At 36.9% G+C, this 23,376-nt stretch overlaps 1 protein-coding gene across 1 annotated transcript; it reads right to left on the bottom strand.

Annotated features, from left to right (window-relative positions):
* Positions 1 to 1,661: 1,661 nt before the first annotated feature.
* NGLY1 (N-glycanase 1) lies at positions 1,662 to 22,956 on the bottom strand. Its single transcript, XM_066555462.1, has 12 exons — positions 22,775 to 22,956; positions 21,656 to 21,770; positions 19,402 to 19,632; positions 15,832 to 15,991; positions 12,450 to 12,672; positions 11,601 to 11,722; positions 11,059 to 11,204; positions 10,768 to 10,878; positions 8,333 to 8,497; positions 6,854 to 7,042; positions 3,525 to 3,702; positions 1,662 to 3,089 (listed from the first exon to the last, which is right to left on the bottom strand). The coding sequence occupies exons 1-12, from the start codon at positions 22,954 to 22,956 to the stop codon at positions 2,914 to 2,916; spliced, it is 1,998 nt and encodes a 665-aa protein (XP_066411559.1). The 3' UTR covers positions 1,662 to 2,913.
* Between the last annotated feature and the right edge of the window lie 420 nt (positions 22,957 to 23,376).

Raw genomic sequence — 23,376 nt, forward strand, 5'->3', positions numbered from 1 at the left:
TAAGGATACATCTTCCCAGCAACTTCCTGGGGTGTAGGAAATTACTAAGCATTAAATGTCAAAACAGGATATGAAGAAATCAACAGCTGGACGATCAACTCTAGACAGACAACAGTGCAACAAATACTTGTTTGAAAGGAGGAATTCTGTGCACAGGCTGCTACATAGTTCTGTTGGAAACCATGCACCTCATAATCAGTTTGCAAGCATTAACTGGGTAATATTTATGTAAACTTTTAATGGAAAAGATTTCACTGTTAGACCTCAGTGCAACCCTGGAAGGCACCCACGGATGGTACAGTGGACAGCCAGTTGTTCTTTAAAATGTAGCTGACTAAGCTGGATTCTAGAAAACACTGCTGATTTTACCTGTATTAAGCCATATATTTCTAGGCAACAGTATTTTTAATTACCCCATTTAATCTCCACCTCCTCAAACTTCTAAAAAGTTGAGTAAGCACTGACTTCTATCTACACATGCCCTGATCACCATCTACCACTCACCCAGTATTGTACCATTGCCAGCATAACTTAATAACCATACTTTTAGAGCAGATTGCAGCACAGATCTTTCCACTATGTAATACTGCAAATTCAGGATACTGTAAGTTAACATTAAACAACTGTGGATGAGGAATTACCTCTGGTTAAAAAAACCAATAAAATTAAAATGTATTAAAAGCTGGGCTGAAATGGAGATCAACAGAGGAAATTAGTGCCTTTAAAACAATGTGTGAAGAGATTCAAAGTGTTCATTGTTTATAGGGTACTTCAAAAGACAACTGAACAAGTTCCATTTAAATTTTTCATATTAGCTCTATTCAGCATGGGTTACTTATTCTTTCCTAAAATAAGCACTCCTATTCATTGCATGTGATCTTATAAATACAGAAGTACTTCTTCATTAATTAGACTGGCAAGGAATTTTTCCAACTTTTTAATTCATTCAACGTTTTTAAAAATGGACTTCAATTACTTTACTGTTTTAAGTTATCTGCAGCTATCACTCTTCCCTAGAGATTCTGACCAAAATTATGAGAAAATTAATTTATCTTACTACTTTTAAATATATTCTGCCTTCTGATTTCAAATTATCAGATGCAGTTAAGGAATTCAGCAATTCCTCAAGGCCCTCTAATACACTGCAAAAACAATTTCTGCTTTAAAGCAGTAACTCTTTCAGCTATCAAAATATTAAGTAGAAACAGTTTTGTTGACTGGTGGCACCTGAGTTGTCTTCCTTTTCCTTTTTTCTACCAAGGTAGTATCCATATTAGCCTAAAATACTCTTCTGTTGAGTTGCCACTCAAAAATCTCAGAAAAAGTGTTTAACTGAAACCAAATACAGTAGTTTTAAATGGAGACTGGCAAATTCACTTTGCATTAGTCAAGCATTGATAAACATCCTACCAGTGTGTACTCTTCCCTTCCAGTGTGTACAACACAGTAAGTACCCTGTCACTGTGTTAATCTGTATTGTAGGGGTGAGGCTCTTCTAATTCCCCTCATAAACTGTCCATTTACATTCTAAAGTATATAATCCATCACACATTGTTCTGTCACTTCTGAGCTGCCATAATCTCCTATTTGTTAAGATTCCATTGTTCACTGTGCATATGCAGTTTTCTAATAAAATCTGAATAGTTTTGTATTTGCTTAGATTTGTTGAAAGGTCAGCAAACATTTATTTCAACATAAATTATTTTTGACAAACACTGGAAATCAATACAGAGGTTGGAAAGATCAGAAAAAGGAAGAAAAACTTTAAAAACACTGATCTTGAGAGCATCATCCTTAATTCTCACTTATTTAAAAATAAAACCATAGTTTGAACTTTGTATTTTAGTTCTATATTAGAGTCTCTCTTGTATAATCCAGGCAAGGCCTTCCTCACATTCTGATAAAGATTATCTAATCTGAACATTCACTCCATGTTTTATTCAGAGCACTGCAACATCTGATGTCTCCTGGATAGTATTTTTTATTATATTGATTGAAAATAAATGTAAACACTGAATTAACTGAACAGAAAAAAAAAAGTATACACTTTAACATCAAATTTGGGAAGAGTATTTAAAGCAAGTCAAGACAACAGCTTAAAAGGATTTCAACCTACGTGCCTAACTTGTAAAAGATTTATTAAGCAAATCTGAATTAATATTATTAAAAAGTACTTATAATGAATAACCTATTTTTTCATAGAAAAAAATATGATGTTCTTACTCAGTTTTAAGCCTCAATTTCATATCACAGGCCATGACAATTTCAGGTACATAATGAACACTTCTTTCAAAATGAGGTTATTTTCCCAGCAACCACCATGCTTCCAAATAGTTCTAGGTATTAAACACAGGTTTAATACTTAGACATCTAACAAGGAAATTTTGAAGCAATATTGAAATTAACTTAATTTCAGCACTTCTGGATACTACACAAAATCAAATTTTTTAAAAAAAGTCTAAATCCTCTAATATTGTTTAAAATATTTTGAAATCATCTGAATCATTTGAATCAACAGAATTCAATCTGTTTTCCCAAGCAGATTATAAAAACCAAAAAAAACCCAGCAAGCTAATCCCAAAACTCCAAATTAAAATCAATTACAATTACTTTGTGCTTCTATGATCATGTTTTGCTTCCTAAAAATTGTTTCCTTGTCATTGTAAAGTTTAAGAAAAGGGTACTTTATGGTTCAATCCCTTAATTTTTGTCTTTGTTTTTATAGCAAAGAGGTTTTCATTGTGATGTTTACCTATTCAATACACGTGCAGTTTCAAGTTGGTTTAATGGAAGCAGTGAAACAGGAAATAATCTGCCAGCAGAATGAAGAGGAATTGCCAACCAAATCTGCATGTTGTATCCATGGTATAATTTCTTCAAGGAATCCAAAGTACACTTCTGCAGTTCAGATTCTCAGAGGTCACTGAGTTTTATAATTATTTCCAAGCAATTTTCCCCACATCCTGTTAAGCTCTCTCTAAACAGCTGTGTGTGTTGCCATGCAGCTTCACCATCCCCTCCATTCAGAACTGCTTCCAACACAACTTCCGTTGCTCCAGAAAAATCTGAATAGGAGCAAAGATTTTTATCTGTTGGAGGAAAAGATAGAAAATTCAGTAGGCCACAACTCCAGACAGTACATAATAATAGAATGCACGTTAAAAATGCTAAGCTGTAATGGATGTTTAATGATTTCAGTTGCAACTACTCAGATTCACTTGCCACCAGACATAGAAGCATCTATCCTTCCTAGTAAAACACAAGTATCTTGTGTTCACTCTGTGTTCCTGCTCGCCCTGCCCTGTTGCAAGTAGGACTGTGTATATTAATAAAACTGAGTTTTGTACCAGCTTTAATTAAATGCACAGTATTTTCTTGACTTTGCTAAGAAACACTGTTGGAAAAGTAAAGAATATTCATATTTTGGTTTTAGTGTTTGCACAGTACTCTCTCCATATAAACTATTTATTTCCAGTAACACCTCTGCTACACGATATAATTCATTATTTAAATTCCACACTTACCTCCTATCAGAGCAATTTCTGCTGTAGGAGAGTGAAGTCTCCACTGTATTCTTCCACTATGAAATGTTTCACTGCTTGTCCTAACTGAAATGTTATCTATTTTTAGACCGACTGACTTGCACTCAAACTTCCAGCTGATGGAAGCAGAGGATGACCCTTCTTTTCGGGCTAAATAAACCTACATGGAAAGAAGACACAACCAGCATGTCAAAAACTGAGATGACCAACGCACATCTAATTAATCCTCATAACAAGGACATAAAAATTTTAAGATAGCACATTTTCATTCTTTGTCAAGCCCCTGAATCTTTAAAACTGTACAAAGTACAATTTTATATTAAAAACCTGTTTCTTCATCGCCAAGTATATTCCACAGTTAGGTAATTGTACACATTCACAGCCCCTTGCTAGGAAACACGAAACTATTTCAACATCCATAGTAAAGTTCAAGCCACAAAAACACCTAAGCTTATTATTTTTTAAAGGAGGAGTATTCAGGGTGTTTTTAAATGCATGTATCACTTCAGTTGTTCAGTATTGCTGATGGAAAGAATGGTGTAATCAGTAGACTCATCAGCTGTGGCTGCACACTGCTTCTCCTAGGACTTGATGTGTCTCAGTTAAAGCAAATCATACATGCCGACCATTTATAAATACCATATTAACATTATTTGAACTGTTACAACTTTGTATAATTTAATTTAGTCCCAATGCTGTCCTGAACTTCACCTGGCTGAAGAGCCACACTCACATATTAACATTCATAACGTTACTATGAACCCTCTCAAGAATTTGGTCACAAGTGCCTGACAGTTCTTTCAAGCGCAACATCTACCATCAGCAAACCTAAATAACAGACACTACACTCTAAAGAGTCCAAATTACTGTGATCATTTTGGATCCTAAATTAATAAAAGTTCTGTTATGTCAAAGCTTCTGATTAATATCATACTGAGTGGACGTAGTCCGCTCTTTATTTTTTAATCTTGCGAGAACAAACCAGAATAAAATTATTAGTTAAACAAACTACTGTGTTTTATTAAGATCACACCCTAATATAGAAATGCAATTGACAGACTATTAAACAGAATTTTAGTATTACTATTTTCACATTGAAGTAAGCTCAAAACCTCTAAAGGTGTGAGGTCTTACACTGAAGATCACCTATGAAAATGTAATTTAAGCTGTTTTCATGTCAATGTAATCCTAATGCTCATTAAGGTGCTGACCTCCACATATTTTTTTGAGTATCTCAGCTGGTTCTAGCAAGAGCTCTCCCTTGATCAGATCCTACTGAACTGCTGTATTTGAGTAAGGAAGCCAAAACACCCCATTAAATACTACTTGGTTGAAATGCACTAAACTCAGTTTGGAACACTAGAAAAGCCTCAAACATTTGTCTGTTTCATCTATCATTATAATATCCAAGCATTTAATCAGAAAAAAAGAACTTCGTTTTCTTTTGTGTATTTTTTGACTTTCCTCTAACTTTCAAACTTGTTTGTTTTGTTTCTAGTATTATTTGAAAAATGTCTGAATTCAGAGGGAAAAAAATGTAACCAACCAACCACCTCATTCAATTCTCTTCCACTGCAGCAATTCTTCTGGAAAACAAGCCTTTCACCAATCCAGGGATTTCAGATCTATAGGTTCTTACACTGTTACTATCACCTACTGTGGTCTGCCGGTTTGAGTCCTGGATACCAGGTTTTCTCTGGGTAATGCAACTGAATTTGTGGTTTGTACCTGTTTGCATTGTGTACCACAAAACCAAGTGGTTATTTTCTGTTACTCTTCATCTAATACTTACAGATACATTTTCTGTGGCTTTTAGATTTAAATACCTTTCCATTCATCACATAATAAATGTTAACCAAGTATTACTGTAAAGGTTCCTTTGGCTTTTAAGTTCTTGGATGGCTGCTGAATCATACTCCAAAGCTGCATCTTGTACTAAAAGAAAAGGCAAACCCCAAATAACCTTTCCCTCTGCTGTTATCTCCCATTATACAAACAACACCCAAAGGAAAGTAATTTTAAATTCTAAGATTCTTACACACTTTTTGTAGGATGCAAATTCCTGCAAAACTAACATGCCTTACCCACAAGTCTGAGAGAGATCTGGAGCTGTAGCTCCTAATTTTTCAAAGCCATCATCTCATCCTTTTGAGGTGTTACTGAATACAAGGGTAAAGTCTTTTTGCCTGGTCTTATAGATTAGTCCCACCCTGTCTTATCTGATTAGTAGAGCTGAGAAAAATTGTAGTTTAGTTTCAGTGCAGGGACATGTTTCTTGCAAAAGTGAGGATAACTGATCATTGCAGAAGTGCAAACATAATGTACTATCAAATTTTTAGGAGATCATGGAGAAGCAGACAACATCTGTTTCTTACTCTGAGATTCTGTTACTTCTCTTTTACTATTAAGTCTACCCTGTTGTGACATCTTTTGTACAATTCTCCCATTTCTTTCCTTAGTCTGTCTCTTTAGGGCAGCATAGCCTCTTCAAGTGATTCCCCCACTGCATTTTGCAAGTCAGTTATGTACAGACCCAGGAGAGAAAATCTCAAGAGGCAGATACATACTTAGCTCCATTTTTATCAATGGGAAGCTAGAAGAATATTTGGTCAGAGACCCTTCAGACTAGTAAAATGACAGAGGAAAAAAGCACTAACATGCTCTAGTCCCTGACAAGAATGGTCAGTTCCACAGTTGGTAGCTGTTGTGGCAAAAGCTGTTTCCTAGTACATGGCCCCTCCCCACTCCACAGGTAGCAATTCTCTTCTTAGATTTAGAGCCTATGACTCTTGTGCTGCTCAGTCCTGACACTATGGAAGGACTCTGGGCAGGGTATACAATATTCTGGATAACTGATAGGTTTTTCTCTTCTTGCAGATGGAATTGTATTATTTAGGATGGCAATTTCTTCCTTTGGCTGTACATCAAAGAGATATGATACGCTATAAAACTATTCTTAAAACAACAAATACCTTTTTTATTTCCAGATAAGTACTGCTTTTCAATAAAACAGCATTTTCCCACAAGCCTAAGAAGGAAGCCATTTTATAAATTTGGCATTCTGGCAAGGATTTTGCCTACCTGCAGAGAATTCAATCATCCTTTCTGAAAGACCAGTTAAATTTCTTTCTAATTTCCCGTACCATCTGGCAATCTTACTGAATCTTAACAACAGCATTTACTAACATCTGCTAAATTCTGTGGGCACCAAGAGAGGTTTTGAATCCAAACATTGGCAAGGGTTTTCTGTTTTACTGGAGTTATCATAATTTTACTGTACATTATAGGCTTTTAATAATTGCTATTCTTACCATTTTCCAATCTGTTTCAACCTTTCTCCAAATAGATTCTGCCTTCCAAACACCTGCTTCCCAGCCACTTATTTTTTCATTGTTATTGGAAATCCGTGTATAACTATCATCTATTACATTGTAGATGAGATGGAACAGTTTAGATGTCTTCTCCTTTTCAGAGGGAATAAAAACTACTTCTTTTCTTTTCTGAAAAAGCAAAAACATACAAGCACCTTCATTCCCCAATGCCTAAATTCCCTCAAGACTAAATTACTTTTAAACAGTATGTCATGGTTTTGCAATTCAGTTTTGCTGCCAAGTGAAAAAAAAAAAAAAAGGTAATTTTTAAGAGAGGTCATGTACAAAACCATTTCTGCAGAAGAAAAGTTTTAAACCAGTTTCTTACAGCATACTTGCAACTTTTCCAGAGCGAAGGAATAATTTTATTTTTTAAATTTTCAAATAATTACTTTTAGAAGTAATTTTTGAACAAACTAACGTGAAGTAATATCATCTAAGTAAGAAATGAGAGTTTCAGAACAGAAAATTTTTATGCTTTGTACATTGCTTGTACAGTGAATAAGTAAATGGTTATTCTGAATAGCAAACCTGTGACCACCATATATAGGTGCTAGTGTATGCCAGTTTACAAATCAACTTCAAAAAACTTAAAAGTACAAACTTTTTAACTTCAAGTATTATGTTTAAGTAATTGTTCTTAAGAGTTTCAGAAATTAAGCCTTCCAAGCAACAGAAAACTGCAATAAACTATTAGTTTCTCAAACTAAGAAAACCTTAAGAAGCTCATTACTTTCACTTAACTGTTTCTGTTCAAGACAGTTAGATATTCCACATGATGGGATTGCTACAAAATTGAGGCCACATCTTTGCATCCTGACTGAAGCTAAATATTATTATGGTTCTGGGAAACTGTATCTTAGCATAAAGGTCAAGCCTTGCTTTTGGAAACAGTGAAAAAATACTGATGTGAAAATCAATAAAGCTTATTAAGAGATTGCTTAATTCACACAATTCTAATTGCTCCCACATTCTATTAACAAAAATAGTTGGTCAAAACCTACTATTGGTTAAAACTTGGAAGTAACTAATAATACAAATACAAAAATTTTTTACACTTTCCCCAATTTCTCTCAACTAAATTAAACTTTCTAGTTCTGTCAAACTAACTAACTTAAATGAAAAAAGTATTTTTAACTTCTAAGAAAAAAATACTTTATAACAAGGAGTCACAAACATTATTAGAATCAATAGACCACCATCAATTCTCAAAAATTACTTGACCTCTACTGAATTCACATCAAACTTTGACCTAATGTTTTTGCAAGATTCACTTATTTGAGCTGAATCTGGCTATCTACCATGAAGTTTTTTTGTTTTGTTTTTGGTGGGGGTTTTTTGTTTGTTTGTTTTTTTACAGATCATAATCACAGAGTCTTAGCTACCTCTAAGATGGTCACCAGTGCAAAAGTTAAATACCTCTGAACCAATTTCACCTCTGGCTACTCGCCAAGCCATTGAGCCTGATGTTCTTCCACCATACTCTCCGGGTTTAGGTGTTTTAGGAGAAATAAACTCAACAAGCTCCACGATAGTCCTTTCCAGGAGCTCTCTTTTTCTATTTTCTGACAAAGACTTTTGTCTCTGAAAAAAGACATTTAGGAAAAAAGAAAGCATTCAGAAAAAATGGTATTTGTAATTCTGCTCTAGAGTGACACCAACAGGGAAAAACAGAATTGAAAAAAATGGATTAACATTTTAAAGTCTAGACTGATTTTTAGAGCCATTAATCTTACACCACAAATACAAATACAAATACAAACTAGTCATAAGCACACAGTTATGTGACAGCAGTGTTTTCTCTAGGAACTTTCAGGCACTGTGTGGAATTCTTTCAAAATAATGTTTGTGCTTTTTCTTTAATACATTTATTTGGATGATAAAACTCTTCCATAACAGTTTTCATAGCTATTCATATGTATACTGTACCATAGCCATTCTCAATATTATTTGGAGGAAAGACAAGGCAAGAATCATTTGTGGTCAAATTTTTCTTCTCTAAGGTGCAGTGACTTGGTTGGCAACAGTTTTGGTTTTGTGATTAAGCCCAAACAAAAATCTTTGAAAGCATTATTTCACTGAATTGGTCATAAATAAACCATGACATCTCTGTTTTCAGATGTCAGAAAATCAAGAAAAACTTAATTCCACAAAGATTAGTGAAAAATAAAAGAGAATTACATGTCTATTGTAATAGACATTACATGTCTATTACATGTCTAATATCTCAATTTATTGAGATATTAGTGTTTTGTCTACATGATCTTCATGTCAAATATACAAATCTGGAATGTGAAGCCTTTCATTCTTTTAACTGTGGATAAACTCACATGGGGCTGAAAAAAGTTCAACATTGAGCATATACATTATTACACAAATCACCTTTTTTTCTGCTTTGGTGATCACCCAAGGCATGCACACTCAGCCCACTGGGACCTGAAACTTGAGGCTGCTGAGCATTTCAATTATCTCAAAAGTAGTTCTGACCCCAGCTAGTTTTGCTAATAGAGATTACACAAAAGAAACATTTGAAGACATTTCTGTTCCAGACAACAATGTGGAACTGTATAAAGGAAAGTAGATACAGAGAAATTCTGAGAAACAGCTCCAGCTGAACAAATTCCAGATGCCAAATACCAGTTCTAATACAGCAAGGAGGGGAAACACACCTCTACTTGTGTTGATGGATGACAACCAGTGGTTGCAGCAGTTTTCCATGAAACATCATGCCTTCCTGAGTCTAACAGCTGCCCTGACACTTAAGATATCCCTGTGCAGCCCTGCTGATCTTGATCCAGCTCAGTGGAAGCTTGATACGGTTTATCCTAAATTAACAACACCAATCCACAATTTCCTTTAGGCATTTTGATGCTCTGGTTACTCTTCTCAGTGCTCTGCTCCGTGACTCTAATTTTTCATTACTGTTAAAATTATTTCAAGCCCTGGTCTCAAAATATTAGTCCAGCTCAATTATTCACAATCTTAATGTATGGCTATAACTCTCAAGCCAGCAGGCCTCAAAAAAGGCATAATCTGTTCTTTAAGTCATCAGCTGTATACTACCACTGGAACTAAAGTTTCCATGCATGGGAATTAGCCTATAAGGAAAGGAGGACAAAAATGGAAACCTCAAGGTGGTTAAAGGTTTTATGGTATTCTAGTATATCGAATCAAGTTCCTGGTGTCCCAAGTAGGAAGTGGAAAAAGCTTAGCAGAGAAGTTCTGCAACCATGACATGCACGTGCAAATGGCTCCATGCATTTTGGGGATGTTAAGCAGGAACAGTGTAAATACACATGGGTCTGAGTCAAAGCTCTGCTGATGGTATCAACACCTTTTGGAAGTCTTGGAAACAGCCCATGAATCATTCCTCTCCTTTCCTAGAGCTTGTAAAAAGTCATTGAAAGCAAATTAAACCCGCATTTCTTACAACTGTAAATGCTACTGTTTTAAAGTTATAGCAGCCCTGATGTGGAAAACATTCAGTCACCCTGAAGGAGTCCAGGTAGTTATTAAGGAGTTGCAGTTTACTCCCAGCAAGTGTAAGTCTGCTCCAAAGTCCCTCAGAAAAACAATATATATACACACACATCTGTGTATGTAAGAGATAATATGATAAATAATGGTATGTAAGAGTCTTATTTCCCACAAGTTCAGCACTGCAACTTTTTCCTATGTATTCAGGGTAAAATGAGTAATTAACAGCATTTTTTATATCTGTAGTGCATGGATATTCCTGTGAGGCTACCAAATGCATTCAAGATTCAAAAAATCTGTGAAGTTTGAGGACCTCACAGATTTCTGCAGATACTTGTGTTTCACTCTCAGAAACCCACTGAAGCAAAGTTACATACCGTTCTATTTAGTGCATTAATTGTCTCTCGCAGCATAGCTTCACTGAGCGCTGTCCTTCTAGAGAGTACTTCTTCATGTTTACTGCTGTATCTCCAGGTGACATCAACCACCTCAAGCACAAGTGGAAGAAAATAAAGCAACCAAAATTTTCCATATATCTTGCTTCATTTAAAGAGGTTAGTTAATAAAAGTATGCTTTTCTGCAATAATTCTGAAAATCACACCAAGGTGGAATACACTGCACGCTTGCTTAGGGCAAGTTTGTTTATTATTAGCATCATTACTCCTACCTCATCTTTGGAGAATGCAATTATGTAGGAGAGCTTCTTTCCCCAGCCAGCTTCATAGAGAAGAGGCTTATCACAGACATTTTCACAAGGATCACAGTGAAGCCATCTTTTCTGACATGAAGAATATACTTCGGTCCACACATGATCTACGTAACAAAGGCCAAGAATAAACAATGACTTATAAAGATAGAGCCTCTATTCTAATCTTGCAGAATATTGTAACTTTTTCCAATTTCTTAAATGAACAGGTGAAAGAACATGTTTTCTGTTCATCTACATATAGAAACTATTAAAACTTCCTTTTTCTTAGGATCAGTCCCTTACATTCAGCTGAAGATTGTATCATTCTGAAATCATCATCTGACCTTACCTGCAGAACTGTACTTCACCTCATCAGGCAGGACAAGAAATTGAACGTATATTGTCTTTGTTAGCTGACTGTGTAACTGCACACGCTGCCTGATGATCTGAGAGACATAAAATGCATAACCTGCTTTTGCACAGGTTTGTATTAATGTTACAATACTCCAGAATACGGATACCTGTATGGTCCCAGACGTATCTTGCTTCAAACCCTACAGCTCTGCAGCACAGTGTAAAACAGTTGGCCCACTCGCCACACCGTCCACGTCTGGTTTCCAGAAGTTTTTCAGGGTTGTTATACCTATAGGACAAAAACAACACAAAACAAGAACAATTAAAAATACATTTCACCTTTCAGAAATCTTTACATTGTGTTCTGATGATCTGAACAGACTTCAGTATCAATCAATCCACAGAAGATAATGGAAATAATTGCTATACTGCACAAAATACATCTGAACAGAATGCTACCTCAACTCACATCACTCCATCATACATTTATAGCAGCATCAAAACAAATCTGGTTAAGTTTTCAAAATTGATTTAGACATCTTAAAATATTACTTTTATGCTGATTCTTCAAACAGTTAGAAAAATGTCTAAATGCCACAAAAGTATAAATAAATTGTATATTTGCTCTTCTGCTATAGACTCAGCAAAAGATGTACATTACACTGTGATTTCCAGCAGAAGTGAAGTTTTCCCTGCAATAACAAAACACTACCTACATATAGTTGCCAATATTAACGTATTTTATTTAGAAGCTGTAGTTAATCAAATAATATTAAAAAAAAAGCCCCAAACAAGCCAGGCAAGTATTCAGAACAAGTCCACATAAGAGAAAGCACATATTGTTTTTAAAAATCTCTGATCTTTGAGAGAAATTGCTGGTTCATCAAACATTCTATCATGTTACTTAAAACAGCTTCTCTACTCTCTGAATGAACAACTTCTCACCTGTTCACAAAATGGACAAATACAAAGCTGTTTCTTGAAAGAAAAAAGACAGCAAGTTTGTGTATGCTCACCTTGGGAATCTATTACAGAGCTGACACTGGTTGCAGTAATGGTTTTCCACTCGTCTGGCATCCCACCTTAAATCATCATCAGTAGGCAACAGGTAGCCACTTTTAGGCTCTGTCTGCCCACCACACCTGCTGCAAGGAAGACTATTTACCCAATGAAAAAAGGAAGTCTTAAACCAGTCCAAAAGCTCCAACAATAAGAAGTCCTCTTCACTCACATGTGCACCTGTAAAATTTATACAACAGACAGTTAGTTCAAATGGAAAAGTAATTTACTTGAACTTGACAGTGCCTATGCAAATTAGCATCTCTGGGCCTTTATATATTTTTATATAATTTTAAATATAAAATCCATATTAAAAAGCTTTGTATATTACTTAAACACGTACAAAAAAGAAAATCTAAATTGTCAAGAATGAGTAAGTTCAAACTTAAGAACAAAAAACTGCAGTACTTAATACTACAGCTAGAATGAGAATAAGAAATTGCTCAGAGACATGAGTCAGATTTACATTTCAGCCTTGTGAAGCTCCTGATGCCCTTCATACTCTTCCAGGACTTTGGAACAGAGAGTTAATTATATTTCTCTCCAAAATATTTTCAAAATATTCATAGGAATAACAATTGCTTTGATTTCAACATACCAAAGAACCAGACACTGGCAACAATCTAAACAACCAGGTGTACAGGCTTTCTATAAACAGACCTTCTACAAACACAGCCTAATTATTGTAGAAAATATGTATATACCATGCATACATGTTGAGTTTGTTCTAATTTCAGCAAATAAACACCTTTCTCAGCTTACCCAAGGCAGACACAGGATGTCTTTTGTTTTCTACTCTAGCTGATTTCACCACACCAGACTCTTCTGGCTCATTTTCCTGCTTACAACAGGAGTAAGAATCTATTTACATATTCTCACTGTTCTGACACCTGGAAATAGCCCCATTTTACCTAAAAAACAAATCTAAAAATCCAGCTTTTCAAGAAAGATCCATTCGCTTAAACTTCTTAGAATCTTTAAATGCACATCCTGTTACAATGTGCAGAGAGATACTCTTCCTTCTCAGACACATAAATATTCAAATAATTCTTCCTAATAACTTTATCACCTAGGCCACACTGCAATCATATGTATTACTGCCTGATTATTTTTATGCACTACAGCTTTATTCTAGTCACAGTACAGACAGGTTTGACTAATGAATATTAACATATAAAATAAATTTGTAAAAATGCTGCTAAAAGGAAATTGAAGGCAGTTGAACTAAAAATTTATGCACTTTTTCAGGATGGTGAAAAAACCCCTAAGATGAGTGTTTAAGCTCATTTCACATCTTGCTCTGAAGCTGTAGCCATCCTTGGTACAAAAGGCTCTGTAGGAGCACTAATGCCATTAAACACACATTGCCAAGATCATGAAGTGCATAGGAAGAGATCACCTGTTAATCAAAGCAAAAATACCTGACTTCTAATTATAGCAAAATTTCCATTTTTACTCATGTATGTGGAAAACCTTTGTGCCTCAACACTCAGAGAAAGGCTCACTGCTTACAGCATGGATATGCTTGTACATTCAAACTTTTTGCTAAAAGCTGAATGAGAAGATTTCTAGCACAGGCCATACTCTCTTTTCCTGGATAACAACATTCAAAAACTACAACCTATCTGTGAAAATATGACTGCTACACTATAAACATTCTTCCCTTGATTTGCAAAATAAATCCTTCATTAAAACATCACATGGAAAAATGACAAATGCGATTTATTTGAACAGAAAACAGTTGGCTGTGAGACACAGCTATTTTTGACTGTTCAGTCTATCTTTCTAATGAAATGTGGCAAAGGGAAATAATAAAATCAAAGCTGTAATTCTCACCAAATGACTGTTATCTTCCTAGTCTTTATGAGCCAAAAATGCTCATTTTGTGTTGCAAGGTCTATCCTAAAAACAAGTGTTGCCTAGCACCAAGTATTTATTCCTAGAGGTGACAGTCTTAATACAGCAGGACAGAAACCAAAGAAGCTGAAAGCCAATTACCCAAACATCTCATACACAGTTCATTCCAAAACAAATGTTTCTATAAAGCTCTTGAAAAATGCTTTCAAGCGTGGAATTCCATCCCTTCCCCTTTATCTGTGTCTAAATTAAGGTCTGGAAGCCATTTTGACTAAATCAGCCTGATGGTTTGGGAAAAAGCACTCAGGACACTATCCTCCCCCTTCCTTCCCCTTTTTAAACAATGTGCCAGTAGGCTTGTTCTTTATTTTTTTCCTTTGTAAAGAAATTAAATAGTTGTAATTTATTACTGCTAAATCTCTTTTCCCCACTGTTTTGTCCCATGCTGCTGAATAAGAATGCTTTTTACTTGTTCACGTGGTTTCTTACTTCCCAACACAGTTTTATACAAGAAAAATTAGTAAGAAAATCCATTGTCAAAAATTTCCTTAAATGCCAAAGACACAATTACGTATTACCATGTAGCTGTATGAGACACCACAAAGTAATTTATAAAAAACATGTGAAGAGATTATTTTTGGTTTGCAAACCAACAGCATTCTTATAAAGTTAGCAGAATTGCTTGAAACAGTCTTCTATCAAAGATTCATGGTAAAGAAGATTTTTTGTTTAAATATGATCTTGGAATTGTATTTTTAAAAATATTTATCCTACAGAAGTAACATTTCACCATACCACTGAAACAAATCTAAAGCCATCACCTGAAAATAGAAATATGTCATTTTAACTGACAAAAACTTCATACATTCAAAACAAATTCCTATTTATGAAGAAAATATAAATTTTAAACACTGATGCCACGAGTATTTATGCCTACATTTCATATCTAGCTCCATGAGGAACAGGGAATAACCCTATTCATTTAAGCATTAGGAAGGAAAGTGATCATTAGTTTGGATCAGGTTGTATCTTGGAAAGATCTCATTCAAAATCTCACCAATATCACGTTAAAAAAGAGAAGTGGTATTTAAAATTTTTATTCTGAATTTAGAACTGTAGTACATACAGGAAAACTGCATTCTGAGAATTTCATAACAATGACTACTTGAACAAGAAGCTCCCCTCCTCTTCTTGTAGCTATTTCTTTTGAGATTCAAGGAATGCAACATTTGTTTCCCCAGTGTTTTTTTCTACTAATTCAGAAATTAAGAGTCCAAAATTTCTACATAAAAGCTGTAAAAGATGGATGACAAAAGCAAAATAAAAATAAGAGAAGTAAGCAGTAAATTAGCAAGAAGGCAATTCTAATTTAGAAACAGCATTTGGAACCTGCAGACATATGACCAAACACACACCAACAATGTGTGCTATGTTTGAAAGAACATTTCCACTTTCATATACACTCTAACTTGGCAGCATTACCTTTGTCCAGTCTCGTAGCTTGTGCTAGCTTTTTCTGAGCTTTACTTTTCAATTCCTGGAGGGGGATTGCAGCCAGTGCTTTTTGCTGAATAGAAGGATTCTCATACATCAATACAAGACCCTCAAATTTTGTTTGAAGTGTTTTCAAGATTGTTGCAGCCTGCAAAAGGATTTTCAATCACAAGATGATTTATGAATTTTCACCTTCAGGTAGAATAACCAAGATCTCCTATTTTAGTTTAAGTCGGTCATAATTCTTTGTTCATATTTACATTATATATTTATTTACAGGTGAAATGTTTATTTGCAAAGATATCAACAAGAATTGAAGACACCACCACCCAAACTGTAAAGCTTGCTGTCTCTGAGCATTCTGAATGGTGTCTTGAGTGAAAAATCAATTAACTTAGGGAGAAAACTGTTTTTAGAGACACCTCTAATAGGAAAGTCTTTGACTTCTCTTCCCCATCTAATCCCCCCCACCTTTCTTTTGGACACCTTTATCCAAAATCCACAAAAAGACATGCAATCACTTTTATTTTCTGGACACTGCTACACTGGTTTATAGAACTATATTATTGATGAATTCTGCTTATGATTTCTTATTCATGAATGTTGCTTGTCTGTTTCTACTTCCTTCTTTTATAGATCAGCTCTGGTAGAGGTTTATATAGACAGCCCAGGAACCAGCCACTGAACCACGCAGTCTGTTTCAGGAGCAACTGGATAGAAGAACAAGGTTTCCTTCAGTCAATTATCCTGGGTGTCATCAACATTATTGTGTGCATGTTGCACACAATAAGACACACACATAGATACCAAAACTAACAGCTGAAGTTAATAATAATGAAGCTGATAGCTGAGCAAACCATTTGTTCCCATTTAAAAGGGAAAAATACAGAAGGTGAAATGGGATTTTGAAAGTAAGAGTCTGGCATATTTTTGGGTGACTGCTAAATTACCTTTTCTCTATTGCTACATCATGTTTCAGCCTTTAGCCTTGTTAACTACGATTTTAATTTAATCAAAAATGCAATGCTTTCCTAAGATGCTTGCAGCAAATGCAGTATCATACACCCAGGTGTGAGAACTCTTCTGAAGAAAACTTCTAAAGGAGCACTCAAATTACAAGTGATTGTTTTGATGTTGTTACAGTACTTCAGGATCAGTCCTTAATTTTCATAACTGCTAAAACAGAACAGAGCTTGTTTTGCTTTTCCTGGAGCTCATCAGCTGTAGGTAACTAGTTTAACATCATAAACTCCATTGTGTCCAGATTCATTTAATGCAAGTTGAAAGGAAGAAATAAGGGACATTAGAGACTGCCAAAGGCCTTATGATCCATCAGCTTCCTGAAAGGGTATGCAGGGATATTGCTCAGCACAACAGGAAGTCTCCCAGACTCTTTGACAACTCAGGTTTCTGATGCAAAACCATCAGTGTTACAGTAGTGCTTAATCTGCTTTATAAAAGCCACTGTATGAAGTGTTATGCAAACATTTAATCGTAGAAGCCAGGTGAACCTTGCTGCAGCTCCAAGTTTGGATACACCTTTCCTCCTGTAATCACTATGCCATTCAGGAAGGGATCAGAATCCATCCACCAGAATTAACAACTAGCCATAGCTCTCCTTCTCCTAAGTCTCAAGAATATTTTATGACAAGAAAAGCAGAAGAAAACAATGAGGCAAATTCATGGTGGGTTAGGTTTCTAGAACTATGTATTTATGAATATTCCTCTGTTCTTTCAAGTAAGCTTTTCCCTGCGTTTACCAGGCCTCCCATGAATGACAGGTGAAACACAGGCAAGAAAAAAATGCTTGCACTACAGAAACAACTCTAAATCTCTCTGACATCTGTCAGCAGTGCATACAACAATAACACAACTGTAACTCTGCAGCGTACTCACTGGAAATCAAACCCCCCACTGCTGTGCAAGCAAAATGGCCAAGTCACTGCCAGACTTCCTTCCAATCAATTCAGACTTTAAAGACCAAATTCAATGGCCCAGAGACCTATCAGTCTCCCCAGATTTAGGAATCAGCTAAATACAGCATTCTAACAGAGTGCCAACACTGCATTACTAATGCCTCTAAATAGTAGTAAGTTTGGTTCCATCACCCAAGCATGGAAAATGAATAGTTTCAGAGAAATGGATCCACAATTCTGATGGCTAGTGTATGTTGGAGCAGAATAACTAGAAATTGAAAGGATTAACCTCAGAATACATTGTGTCAACATTGTGCAACACCATTGTCATTGCAGGTTCAACTTTTAAAGCTTCCCTTACTAAGCAATACAGCAGCAGCAAATCCCTCTGCAGGTTCCATAATCACTTCCAACCACCACTGCAAAAGTGGCTGAAACAGTAAAAATCTAGAAGCGGGCCAAAAAATCAACCCAGAAACCTCCAAACAAAGTAAAACAAATCCAGTCAGCACATTTTAGAGGCAACTACTGCCATGCTAACATAATTAGATTAAATGTCTCAATACAACATGCCTACAACAGTAGCTTTCCCAAAAGACCTGTTGTGTGCGGATGGCTCATTCAGTGCTCTCTATCCCCAAAAGCTATCACTTCAAATAATGCTTTGCCATTTCTCATTCACTGACTTGGGTGGGCACTGGGAAGAAACAGTATGTCATGATTCATATCCAACAATATACTGATAATAATAACATAAAACATGCAAACTGTGTTTAAGGATGCATGGGAAGTGAGCTTTTGGAAGGATTCATCTTACGCTAACTTTGAGATTAAAGTGACACTGGTTCTAGGAGGAAAAACTCTTCAGAAAGTTAAACCAAAGCATCCTTAAAAGCTTCTATCAAGAGGTGTAACTTTGTTTTTCAAAGTTGTATGAAGTGCTGAGTCTTCTCCCATTAGGTCCATTAACATCAGATGAAAGGACTTTGTTCTGTCTTGATCAGGAACTTCATCTCAATTTCTTGGACAAGGGAAACTTAGCCTAAATAACTATAAATTTGTCCTGGTCTGGCTAAATTTCTGTTTTTAATGACAGGCACATGTGAAAAAAGAAAGCCCTCCTCACAGGCTACACATAGAGATCATAATGCATGAACCAAGACACCAACAATTATAAGCATTATGGTTATGCTCCTTTTCTTATGATGGTACTCAAACACCAAACATAACCCAAGTCTTAGATTCCCACTCTCCCCCTTGTTCTCCCATTTGCTGCTCCTTTTCAATACATATCTGCTTTTTTTCTTGACACTCTGATCAACAGAATATTCATGGACATCTTCAACAAAATCTCTTGCTAATATTCTGTTTATGGCACATTTCATGATTAATTTGTATGTAAACTGAAGAAAACACTCAAAAACCTTCAGAAACCACTGGGGGGAAAAAAATGTCTAGTCCAACCTTCTTAAAGCAAGATTAGCTATGTGGTCAGACCAAGGTGCTCTAGGCTTAACAGTATGCTTATCTGGAGTCTACTCATTTTCTCTGACAGTTAACTTTCTAAGTCCTAACAGTTAATTCTTCTTCAATCTTTATATGCAAGACTAATGAGCCTATGAAGTTTGCAGATTATAATTACCATTTCAAGAGATTGCACAAGTGATGTTTCTGGTTGCTGACGGGCAGGGGCAACAGGTCTCGAAGGCCGTTGTGCAGCTGTCTGAGTGCTGCTGACAGCTTCAGAGGATCCTGATCTGTGGATTTGGTTTGACTCATTCAGTCTGCTACTCCTCTCTCCAGCAATTAAGTCTCTGATTTTACGTAGCTGCTCAATTGAAGCTTCCTTAGGGAAAACCAGGTGAGTTTCTCCCTGAAATTTAGATAATTGAATTCAGCAGTTAATGCATGTCTAAGCTGGTCAATGATCTGTAGCTATAGCTGAACAGTTTACTGGAAGTTAGCACCCTAAGGCTTGGCAGCATTCAGCTTTTTAGATTAGGTCCCCTTCAATAGAAGCTTGAAGCCTCTCACAGCTTCAGAAGCCTACCAGATAAAGAACCTAGAGTCAACCTAGAGAAACAGGGTTCCTAATAACATCCTTTAGTTAGTAACTTATTTTGTGGAGCCATTCATGGGCTATGTAGTGATGGTTTGGCACAGAAAGCAGCAATAACAGAAATGAAAAATTAATGCTCAGTTCTCGTAGTACAGTAATTAAATCCTAGGCAACACAGGAAGACATCCAAAGTTGAGGGAAGACGCCCCTAGAAGAGCATATGCTGGAAATTCTCATACATACTGGTATCTTTTATGTTGAAGTTTAAGTTCTCAGATAGGCAATATTACTCTTATTACAACTGGTACCTGGGTTGTTTCTTGGGTTTTATTTTTGAGTGCAACATGATTACTGGTAACATAACAAGAGATCAGTAATTATGACAGAATCAAATATCTGTGTACTTAACATAAAGGAAGAGGTTACTAAAAACATGAATATCCTGAAGCATTCATCCTTTACCAGTTTCAGTTTCTACCACTGCAGCACTTCTATTTATTAAGGTAATTTGTTTACCTGCAGTTACTTGAGGTCACATATCACTGCAGATGGAGGCTTGGTGATAATACTTAAAATCACCCCAAAACTAAATAGAACGTATCAATCCCTTATCAAGCAGAAACAAAAGAAGGAACAATATTAGCCATGCAGTTGAAGAGAAGTTTGTAACTCCAGCTTTGACTGACACAGTAACTCTAAGACTTAGACAACACACTCTCAGAGACCTGCCCTTAGCTACACCACCCAGCTCCCGGTTAAAATACACTATTAAAAGTCTCCTGAGCACCAGCCTGAGAATAAATCCACAAACCATTTTTCCCTCTACAGTCACCACTTCTTTCAGTACCCTTTTTTCTTTTAATTAAAAAATTACAGTAATAACTTTACCCAAAGAGAAGGCAGAGGTCTCAGGACAGCTGGACCTAAGTAACATAACGTACATATCCATACAGTTTGTGGCATCAAACAGACAAATTAAAGCAAAGCAAGAGCTTTGCACCGTTAAACAAGAGCTGGGTTTTTAGACCAGCTTTCCAGTAATTATAAAAAGTGCTTCTGGTTTAACAAGCTTTGGCAGTTTAAGTTCCACCAAGACAGGGACCACCTCAGAACACAAAGCAATCTTTGAAATGCATCCTTCTGGCTGCAACAGAATCAAGATTCACGCAACACTATTTTAGAATAACATTTCATAACTTTTAAAAATGGGTTTTGAAGGACTCACCCTCCTACTACTACTTGAACAGTCAGTCTATTGCCCTTCACTGCTGTCATGACAACACCAGTACTTGTGCAGCTGCACTGTGAATTGGCTGAAAAACATTTCTGGTTTTGTTTTGGAAGATTAAGTTTTCATCAAATCAGCTTCCCTTATCTAAATCACTACAGGGCCCTACTAATGGTAGGAACATGAAGAAGAGCAGGGCTTTTTAAATTTTCTTTTTCTCTCTTTAAAATGGCAGTTTCAATCCCCATTTACAATGTCTGATGTTTACCAAAGAGCAGATTACTACAAAGAGAAGGGGTTTCCACCCTGCTTCCCACCACTTCCTTTGTGCCAGCATGGATATGTATCCAGCCATTCAGTAAAGCAGCAGTGCCTGAGCAGCAAAACAAAAATCTTGTTATGCATTAGGTTAGCTCACCATTTTTCTGAAACAACCACATCTGTATTCTCTGCTGGTTAGCTACAGATATTTGCAGACAAGAACTGAAAGAAAACACCAACTGCCCTAAAATCTACTGCCTTGCAACTAGAGAAGCAGAAAAAAAATCCAATTTTAAATTTTACTATGTAAACAGATGAAGATACCTGAAGTTACTACATTATACTCACCTCTTGAAACCCCATCTCAAATAAACATTCAACAGCTCCTCTGACAGGCAACAACCTTGTGGAAAATGCTGGATTTCCAATCCGAATTAATCTGTATTTTTCCTCATAGGGATTCCTGAACAAATTGAAAGTTATAATTATATCTGCAAATGAAGTAGACACTTAAAAGCTGGGTTGTTTAGTTTCATTTACATCACTTGAGCAAAACCTACATAAAACTTTGACTTTATAAATGTTTTTTTGTACTTAGTTCTGAGTTACCAACTGATGCTAAAGATTAGCTAAGTCTGTAGTGACACTTAGAGACAACTTCACATCCCCTTATACCTGGTGCATTCCAATTAAACCTGACAGATTAATGCTGGATGGCTTTGGTCCCACCACGGAAGCTGTGTTAAACTGCCTGGTACTTGAGTGGAACGACTATGGTCTCCGTACCACCTCTCAGTTCCACTTTCAACTCCTTTAAAAACCTTTTTCTCTCGCCTCTTTATTTAAAAGAACCCAGCCCGGGACTCGCCATTCTCTGTCACACAGCAGCTTTAACAAGTGGCTGACAAGGAAGACACAGACAGGGAGGGGCAGCCCATACACCTGGAGACACCAGGAGACACCAAGGTCAATCACACGTACTGCCGACTACGGGCACCCTACAGAGCCACCTCGCAGAAACTCGGCCATAATTAACTCTTGGTACCAGCCTTGCGAAGTCAGACGCATACGGCAAGCAAAAAAATACAATTAAAAAAAAAAGTCAAAATTAAGTAAAAAATAAGTTTAAATCAAGTTAAATTACTTGCTGTGCATCCACTTGTTTTTAGGTAGCTCAATACCTACCTAAGGTGGAAAATCAGGAATAAGGCATCATTTTGCTGTTAATACACAAACTCCTAAACTTTCAAAACAAACCAACCGGCAATAAATAAAGAAACAGAAATCCAGAACACTACACCCCTGTTAATGTAAGCAGCATTAATTTTAAAATAACGACAAAACCACACGAGACGCTTCTGAGGTCCGGTATTACACAACAGAACCGAAGACGCCGCGCGGAGCCGGGGAGCGGCCGGCGGGACCCTGCGGCACCGCCCGCGGACCGAGGGCGGCGACCCCGCTCACCGGAGGATGTTGTCAGCGTAGGTGAGGAGCAGCCGCGAGGCCTCCAGGAAGATCTCCCTCCTGTTCTGGCACAGCTCGCTCACGGCGGGGGAACCCGCCGAGGACGAGAGCCCCAGGGCGGCCGCCATCGCTGCCCGCCCCCCGCGCCGCTCCGCCCGCCCCCGGCGCTGCGCCAAGCGCATGCGCCGGGCGAGCACAGAGCTCACCGCCCTCAGCCGGGCAGCACCGCCCGCCGCTGGGCGCATGCGCAGTAGGAGCAGCGGGGTCACCGCCCGCAGCCCCTGCGACCGCAGCCGCGCGTTTGGGAGGAACCCTAAAGAGCCCCCTTAAAGGGTTTAACCCTGACCCCGCACCCCCCTGGGCAGCGGCACCTCCCTGTGTCCCAAAGCAGCTTCTTTCACCCGGTGTGCAAGGCACCAATCCACGCCCAGGGTCGAGGTATTTGAGTTATAGATCTGCGCAGGAAGGGGTGCACAAGGCCAGCACGATGACTACCAAAATTTATTACTATTTATACATTCTAGCAAACAAAGTCATTCATGTTCATTGTACACAAGTTACACAGTTCTCTTATTAATAAACATGCTATCTTCTATTGGTTA

The sequence above is a fragment of the Molothrus aeneus genome, chromosome 1, assembly GCF_037042795.1.
Source record: "Molothrus aeneus isolate 106 chromosome 1, BPBGC_Maene_1.0, whole genome shotgun sequence".
Taxonomy (NCBI): domain Eukaryota; kingdom Metazoa; phylum Chordata; class Aves; order Passeriformes; family Icteridae; genus Molothrus; species Molothrus aeneus.